This window comes from Drosophila serrata, unplaced genomic scaffold, assembly GCF_035046125.1.
Source record: "Drosophila serrata isolate PLE 108 unplaced genomic scaffold, ASM3504612v1 contig_382, whole genome shotgun sequence".
In the NCBI taxonomy this organism is placed as follows: Eukaryota; Metazoa; Arthropoda; class Insecta; order Diptera; family Drosophilidae; genus Drosophila; species Drosophila serrata.
In genome coordinates, this window is record NW_028257280.1 from 6,668,320 (window position 1) to 6,677,758 (window position 9,439).

The window sequence follows — 9,439 nt, forward strand, 5'->3', positions numbered from 1 at the left end:
GCTGCCATTACTGCCATTTCTGTTGCCGTTGCCGTTGCCCTTGGTGTTGGCGAACACAAATTACAGCTGCTTATCTTTGGCACAGCAACAACAGGCCCAACGACTGTCGGCCAGTCGGTCGAGATCATCAATAAATTTACTGCCCTGCCATGGGCTGCGATGCGATGGCCAAAATAGTGGGGCCAAAAGCAAAGGGAACGGGGGCCAAGGCGAGCCAAGCCGCTTGTGGCAATTTATTGCAAATTACGCTTCAAAAACAAAGTCGCCTTTGTTGCCTAATTTCAGTTTCGTTTCGTTTCGGTTCGAGAGCTCCAGAGTCCTGCCTTACGATTTCATGCATTTTACATTAGATACTGGTAATAACCGTAATAACAGTAAAGCAGGACAAAGTTCGGGGTAGCATTTTTACGATTAGTTTGGTCGAAATCTTCATGTAAAATTTAAAGTTATTAACAGGTTGGCTGTAAATTTTCCCTCAAGCTTCTCTCAGGGTTGAGAAACCGAGTCCCTAGTTCTGCGAATCCAATCAATTGTGTGTCCGCGAAAGGACAATAAAACAAAATCAGCATTGAGATCTCAATGTCCAATAAAATTATCTCGCCAACGGACCGTGACCTCCTAAACTTTTCCTAAATTTTCAAATAACAATATAATAAGGACCGCCACCGCCGCAGCAACGGCAGCAATAATAAGGGGCCGCATGCCTCAACTGGCAATTTGTGAGGGGAAAAAAACTTTTTACCTTTGGAAATTGAAAAGCTGCCCGAGCAACTGACTCCCCCGCCATCAGACTAAATTTGTATAACTTCGGAGGGAAATGCGAAAAGAATGCCGAAAAAATAATACGCGGCGTGTATCTTTAGGCCGCATCAAAGAGCCGTTTTCAGCGAAAGGCGGAGCGAGGAAAGACCAAGTTAATTTTGGTCAATGAACAGCATATCAACGTGCCATCAGCACTTGGCCAGAACCTCCGCCCCCCGTTCACTCACCTTCCCAGCATCCCAAATAAAAAGCCTTGAAGCAACCCTCGAGGGTGGGTCAGGGAAAATTTGAATTTTGCCCGTGTATTGATGCCAAAGCGTTTTGGGCTTTTCAATAGCAGTTTTCCCTACCAAGTGGCCTTCGCATTTTGGGGGTATGATGTACTTTTCGGGGAAAATCTCTGGGACCGCAGAAACTAAGTTTATTTAAAACCTCCTTCATTAACCTTATTATTACCAGGAGTCAGGAATTTTGAAAAGGAAATGAATAAATAAATAAGCTCTCAAATAAACATGCTAAAGATGTAAGAAAAATCATTACAAAAGAGTTCCAACTACCAGCGATTCATAAAGGTAAATCTTTATTTTTTAATATAGTAATTATTTCAAGATAAGTATCTTTTATTCGACAACTTGTTATAATTTTTATTTCAATTTTTGTGGACAGCTGTAAGCTAGAAATATTTTTTTTCAGGCTATGCAAAAGTCAACCCAAAAAGGAAAAACACATAATTTTCGATTCCAGTTTTGTCCCCCTCGAATTGTTCTTGGGTTTTGTTTTATTTTTGCCTTGTGGTTATATGTGTTGTCCTTGTACTTTTTCATGCAGATCAAACGCATTTCGGCTACCCTTGTCTTAACGATGCCAGAATTGGCCCAGCCCACAAAATTTCCTAAGGGCTGCTTCCTGAATTGTTGCAGTAATAAATTTACCAAAAACTTCCCCCTTTAGCTGCAAGCCCCAAAAAAGGGCTCTTAATTTATGGGGAAAATTGAAAAACATATTGTGGTCAGTTGATGTCGTTGTCGTTGTTGTCGTTGCTTCTAATTAAAAGTTCATCAGGCATGAAAATGTGGCTCATTAGTGAAAATGGGAGTGGCGAAGAGATTTCATACTTTGATAATAAAGTTTAATAAATTATTTAAGCGTACGATATAAAAAATATGTAATTTTATTAGAAAAGATAGTACTTGAGGTTTATAATTGAAAGGAACTTCCCCAGGACATTAACAACAACATTAAAAATCTAAGGAACTTGCAGTTGTATTTTAAATGAAATAATATTAAATCTCTTGAGGTTTATTTATTCTGTTTTTAAATAATATTTTATTATTATGATCCCTTTAAAATTCGCATTTGACTACGCTCCTGATACCACTTGATTAGCGACAAGCTCTTACCTCAAGTAAGTGCTCGAGTTTTGATGTTTTTCTTTTTGGTTTCTTGTGGTCCCACTAGCAAAAGAAGGATTTTATGAGGCAAGTAAAGAAGGCAAAGTCGAAACAAAAATTGCCAAGGTAGCTAGGGGAAAGTTTTTCCACCAGCTCCTTTCAAGCTCATTTGCGTCGAGCTTCTGACCAAGTTGACTTCATTTACGCATAGTTTGTGGCTGAAGTTTGTCATAAACAATGTTGAAGTTGGGGTTAAATAGTAGCAAAAAGTTAAGCAAGTCTTGCAGTTTGATTGTCCGTTACCATGGCTTTGATGAAGGACCATTATTTCCCCTCTATAATTAATGCCAGGTCTCTAGTGGAAAATCAAAACCGAATCTAAGCTGAAAGTACCTGTATAGCATTGATTTCCCTAAGACAGTTAGAGGCAGGAACTTTTATAAATATTCAGAATGAACTTATTCACTTTCTAGATAAAAACAAACCCTGCTAAACACAATGTTTCTCCAAAGATTTTTCTCTCTGCACCCACACACGAATCTCGCACATCCCTTTTCTAAGCCATAAGATCTAATGAGGCCAATTAAACCACATTCTGTAGTGTCTGTGCCCCGAAATCGGCAGGCGAAAGTGTGTGTGGCATTTAGGCGGCAATTGCGTAAATTTCACGCCTGCCTGGAGACGTCTGTGCTTATCCCCTTTCGGCTTAAATAGCTGCATATCGAAGCCGCAAAATGAGCCGAACTTAGCCCAAATACAAATGCCAATACACGCAGCCTAAGTTTTGTGGCCAGGACATTCCCTCGGTTGTGATTGTTGTGGTGGTGATGGTGGTGGTGGCTTCAGCATAAGTGACTGCCAAAAGTTTAGGCAAAAGTTTAGGTCGCCCCATTCTTCCCTCAATAAATGTGTAAGCACTTGCAGGAACTGACTCAAGATCCAGGGATGATAGTGTAGGCTTTCACTTCATTATTTATTTCGCCGGCAAATGAAATTGTTAAAGATAACGCAAACATATTGTTGACAACGAAAACACGGCCCGCAAAAAAGTAGGCAACGGAACGCAATGTAAGGCAACGCCTCTCCTTTGTTGTTGATTTGTTTGCCTCGCTGAATTTATCGCTTGGCGCAAAGTACGCACATTAATTACGGGGAGTTACTTTTATTGTTGCTACTCGTACAACAGAAGCAGAACAACGCCCCACATGCAGCAAACAATGCGACAGGAAATGAAGCGGGACGCACAAAGAGACACTCACAAAGCTGCCAAGAAAGGAAGTGCCCACGGGCAGGCAAGCAGGCAGGCAAGCAGGCACGCAGGACCCCATTTCCCCCCATATCCCATACTGCCTCCAATCCTGAAAGCCGAGTCCTGAAATCGCAACATGCGTGGCTCAATAATTCAGCGGCTCCAATTTTAATTGCACGGCAACAGAAACAACAAACAACGACCAACAATGGCGAAAACAATGCCCCAGACACACTCCGCATCTGTCTGGCAGGTGCAATGACTTTTTAAGCTAATTGAACGAGCATTTGATTGACTGTTAGCATTCGCCATCACCTCACTTACCGAAAAAATTGATAAAAATGTTTAAATCTTTTAATTGAAATTAGAGAAAATTGAAAAGGGAATTTAAATCAGTGGTTTTAAAGGTGTTTAGTTTAAGGGGGTGTCAGGAAATTAATGAAATTAATTACAACAGAAATCAAAGAGGATGTAAGAAGTTGGGAGGTGTAATTAGTATGCTAAGGTTTAAAAAGAAAGGAAAATAAACAACCCATTAAGTATTTTAAATCCATTGAAGGCTCAGGTTAAGAGTTTCACAATCTCTTATTTGATTTAAATTTAAAGTTCTGTTGTTTATAATTTGAAATCTATATCCATTTTAATCTCATATATTTCAATCTCCCTAGAAATATGTAAACGATGATGAATTAGCCTACGAGGAGGTTAGAAAAGGCAAAGCCTGGGCAGCCATAGTGATCCAACCGAACTACACTGCCTCTCTGATGGAACGCGTTGAGGATGGTCGCTATGCAGAGGATGGTACCATTGAATCCTCCGATCTGTCAGTACGCATGGATTGGTCCAGTAAGTACTAATAATCTTTTATTCAAAAAATATATGAAAAATTAAATAAAAATCCCTTCCCTTCCAGATCAACAAATCTCCCAGCTTATGTATCGTGATCTTCAGTTTACATTCTTCAACTTTGTGGGCAATATGCTAGGCGATTGTGATTTGAACCCAAAACTAGGACATGTTCCCGTCGAATTTGAGCAACCCATCTATGGCTATCGCAATCCCAACTTTACGGACTTTGCCGCCCCGGGTGTGATCCTGACCATTATCTTCTTTTTATCCGTGGCCATAACATCGGGTGCGATGCTGATCGAGCGGAATGAGGGCATGTTGGAGCGTTGCCTGGTGGCGGGAATAACTGGTCCAGAGATCTTGCTCTCCCAGGTGGTCACCCAGTTCACCGTGATGCTGAGCCAAACAATCTTTGTACTTATCGTTAGCTTCTATTTCTTTGAGCTAACCCTGGTGGGTGATATATGGCTCGTGGTGGCACTCTGCATCCTCAATGGTCTTTGTGGCATGAGCTTCGGTTTCGTCATCTCCTGCGCTGTGGACACTGAGCGAACGGCAACATATGTGGCCATGGGATCCTTCCTGCCCATCGTTATGTTGTGTGGCATTATTTGGCCAATTGAGGGTATGTTCCCGCTGCTTCAGTTCGCCACGGCTTTCCTGCCCCTGACCAAGCCCACGGAGTCAATGCGATCGATCCTGCAACGCGGCTGGGGCATCGATAATCCCACAGTGTATAATGGCTTCATCTCGATTTCGTCTTGGGTTCTGGTGTTCCTCATCCTCACCATCTTGCTGCTGAAGTTTAAGAAGGGTTAAGCATGATAGAGAAGGGGTACAAGAATTATTCATTTGAAAATGAAGTTTATTTTTCCAATAAATCGGGGTATTCTTTAGCGGTTAAGTGATGTATATGAAATCCAATATGTTTATCTTAGAAGCCTCAAAGGACTTAAGTCTCCTTTGATATAGTCAAGAATTATGTGATAATTCTGTTATCATGCTTTTTATGTAGAACGCTTATTTGCTTTTTGACATTTATGACAACTTTAATTTTAAAGATTTCGAAAAATTTACAATTAATTTCTAAAACCAAATGGAATTGCATGTTGCTTTAGAAAACTAAACAGAATAATGAATTGTTAACAGCCTTTCAATAAGAAGAAAACAAACAACGAACATAAGTCCAATTTATAAAATTTTTCTGTGCACAAATCTTATGATTTTACTAGGTTTTAAGGGTAGACTTAAACTATCTTAACTAGCGACTAGTAAACTATCCATAGGTTCCGGATCACCATTTCGTTTAAGTATGGAAAATGTTGTGCCTTGTAAAATAAGCATTCACATGTCATATAAGTTACATTCCCATTTCGACACCACACACAAAAATACCCAGAACGCATCAAAGCATTATATATTTATGTTGTAAGCTTTTGAATAAATTGCGAAAAGTTTGAATAAATTGATAGAAAAACTTTTTGTCGAGATTTACCTTTTGGAAATTATTGCAGAAAGCTTTGCGTTCCGTAATTGTGATTTATTCACCTAGGAGGCAGCTCTCAGTCAGTGATTGCTCTGATTGCACTCGGTGAGCAAACTGGCTGGCAAAATGTTGGGCCAGGACGACCCAAACCGAACCCAAAGGCAACAACTTTGCCTGCATTGTCGAAGTTAGTGCCAAGTGGTCCTGTGGTCCTTTCAATCAGTCAATGCTTTTGCCAATATTTATTTACCAAGTATCTGCAATCAAAGACCTCAGAAAGAAAGGACCCTAAGCCTGGCCCACACCAAGAGCATTATTTTGAGGGTCCCCCCGGGAGGGGGATGTCGATGTGTCATGGTGGCTCCTTTTCGACACATTTCACATTTTGTGGCAAAATCAATTAAACCGGAAATGCATGTTGGACCCAAAAGTGACTGAGTAAGAGAGTGTGGCGCCACGTGCACCGGCGGGTGGGCGGTATCCAGCATCCGCTTAACACGAAAATTCAACTTAACAACTGAACAAAGTGGCAAGGACTCGAATGGTAAGAGTTCCCTCATGCAATGCAGAGGAAAAAAATTCACAGTATGGTATAGAAAAATGCTACTATCTGTGGTTAATAATTAAAACCAAGTCTTTAATAAATATTTTGTATTAAACTTTTACTTCTTTTCAACAAATTCAACCAAATAATAAGCTTATAAAATCTGTTAAATAATCCCTCCAATTTTTCTGAATGAAGCACACCACAATCGACAAAAAAAATGAGAGACGCACACACAGAGGACGACTTATGCTATTAGGTGTTACATATGCATATGTAGGTCAGCCAGCATGGGGCGTGTCTGGAACAACACTAACTGGATCCACATGTCGTCCGGTTCCGTGACTGTCGATGCCATAGTTCAGACTCCATTTATCCGTTCGATGGCCAGTGTCCAATGTCCCGTGTCCAGTGTCCCATGTCCTGTGTCCTGTGTCCACTCTCCTCCATCGGTGGGCGTCGCAAATCAGTCAGTTACTGGGTTTCCAGTGGCATCCAGATCCACATCTCACTCCAGAATGGCGCACGAGACGTGTGTATTTACAATTAGATAACCGTCAGCAATCGATAACATTTCAAAAGCATCAGTCCAGGACACTCGAAGGAGCCACATTTGCCATTATTTTTCTGGCATTCCGCTTTGGATCGGTGGCCGGACTTCTATATCCTCCACGGCGCCCATCATTGATTACTCGAGTGTAGCTGACGGCGGCAATTGAGCACATAAATTGGAAAATACAGCCAGGGCAAAAATCTCATTTTCATTTTCATTTTCATTTACCCATCTCCTTGGTGGTGCTCCTCCTTCTCGCCTTCCACATAATTGAAAGTTCAAAGTTTTCGACTTGCCGCTGAATTAATTTTTCAACTTCATAATTTCACGTGCTCCGTGAAGCTTTAATAACCTCCCAGAGGCTATCCCCTCGGAGCATCTACCATTATACATTTTCCATGCTTTGCCCATTTCCCGATTTCCTCGCTTCAGCGAAAAGCGGCAGCAGCAGCAGCTGTCTTCAATGGCTTTCTTTGTTTGCGGCTGAAGCAATCTGAGCCTTTTCCCGCCATCAAATGGAAGGCCCTCTCCTCCGCCTCTTCAATGGTGTGTTAATTAATTGCTCAATTAATTTAATGTTGAGAATGCCCGCCATCCGCTGCGGCTCTTCAAAATGTCAATTGTCTGTTGCTCTTACTGGTTTGAATTTTACACGAAATGTCAACTTACCAGCCAAGGACTTAATCCCTTTGCTTTTCCTGTTGTTTTTATTTTTCAAGGCTAGGGTCAGCAGAAGCATGTAAATTAATAGCGGGAGCTGCTAAGAAAAAGACCCAGGTAGGTAAACTTCGAGTGGGATTCCATCGGGCACTTGAGTGTTGGCAAAAGGACCATTCAGTTGATTCATGACACTCGATTCATCTTGCTCACTGCCTGCATTATTAATGCTCAATAATTAACCAACGGGCACTGTTAACTCATCACATCAGCCGAAATATCCTCAATTATTCAGACCCAATTAAAATGGGATTACTCAAGGCACAGTTCATGCAGCGCTCGTATGCACTTTATTATTTTAATGATTGGCATTAATTATTTGCGGTGCATAATGTGAAATTTGTTTGCCCGCAGCAAACGGCAAACAGAATTGAGACGACTCGTTCCATTTAATTTCTGTGCTCTGGTTGCTCGGTTTGCTTTGTCTGGCAAATTGTGTAATGAAAATGTCAATCAATTTTCCCATGATTTGCCATTAAAGGGAGGAAGTTTTCCGGACAAGTCTACACCTTCGCTGGCACACACACACACACACACCCAGGCAGTTGTAGAAAATTCCTGTCGCACTCAATGCCAATTGCAAATTGAGTTCATCTGCTGGCGGCAAATATTGACATGACAGACACATTTTTATTTTATTTTATTTGCATTTTTATTTCACTCTTCATCCGCCCACTTTCTGGTTTATTTTTCGCCTTTTTTTCAATTTTTCCACAGCATCATATAGTATGTGTGTGTGTGTGTGTTGGGGGAAAACCCCTTAACGTTTGCTCGGCATTTGCTTGGCTGTCCTTACGGCACTGGAAAGAAAAAATAAACCTCAAATGTGAATAAATATATACAATTTAAAGGATTTTATTATTTAATTAAATACTCCATAATAAATAAACTTACCTATTGAATAAATTCAATACAATATTCGCTTTGAAAGTTTACAAGACAAAATCTAGGCAGAGTAGACTTCCCACATATTCTAATTTGTTTTGCGACATATCCTTCGAGTGTATTTCGTCCTTTTATCGCCATATCGTCCTCGTGCGTCTGTAGGTGGCAAAAATGACATATTAATTTCCAAAGGGGAAACGAAATAATATAAATGGAGTTGTCGCTTCGAGCTTAAGCGTGTAAGCCGTCTCCATGCTTCTCCCTAGCCATTTCAATTTCCCCTAGCTCTTTGCTTTTGCTTCGGGGCTTGGGGCCACATTCATATGCAAATTGCCTGGCAAAATCTAAATAAATATGATCAGGGAAATCAACACTTTGGGCGTGGCATCCTAGGTAATTGTTTGAGCATTACACCATCGCCACCATGGATGCTGGGGTGAAATTAAACCCAGGCGTTATTTCGGTTATTTCAGCGATTTGATGAAGTCGTTGGGCTGTCAGCATGGGATTCCCCCTTCATCAATCATCCTTCGATTTTTTCCAATACACCAGCATCAAGAAAGAGCTAAAAGGAGCAGAAAAGCACACACACACAGGTTTAAGTGAAAGGAGAAAAGCAGACAGGATATGACCGTCAGTCTGTCATTGAGTCAGTTAGCCAGCCGGAAGCCGCCGCCTCTGTCCATACCTCAATTGAAAAGCACTTTGGAAAAGGATAATAACGATAAATTTTTTATTGTAATGTGTCTTGCAGTGTTTACATGCCGGCTGCGCCTTATGGCAGGCAGCGAGGGTGGCTCTTAGGATATTAAAAGAAAACAGAAAGTTTCAGGATTATTCTGTTTAAAGAAAAGTATTTATAGCAGCAATCATTGTTGAAAACATGATCAAATTAAGAAATATACAATGTAGAAATCTTTCAAAAATATATTTTTTAATAAAGGATAATTCAAATTTGTCATCCTAACCTCGCCACACATAACAACTGCCAAAATAGCGTGTA

General features: G+C 40.7%; 1 protein-coding gene across 2 annotated transcripts in view; it reads left to right on the forward strand.

The window, feature by feature from the left end:
- Nucleotides 1-5,728, forward strand: part of osy (ABC transporter oskyddad) — a 49,403-nt gene extending 43,675 nt beyond the window's left edge. For both annotated transcript variants that reach the window (XM_020955252.2, XM_086840758.1), the window contains 2 exons: nt 4,071-4,248; nt 4,316-5,728. In XM_020955252.2, the coding sequence (XP_020810911.1) occupies nt 4,071-4,248; nt 4,316-5,070 (933 nt within the window). In that variant the 3' untranslated portion in view covers nt 5,071-5,728. The remainder of the gene's footprint in view (nt 1-4,070; nt 4,249-4,315) is intronic.
- Nucleotides 5,729-9,439: the final 3,711 nt, after the last annotated feature.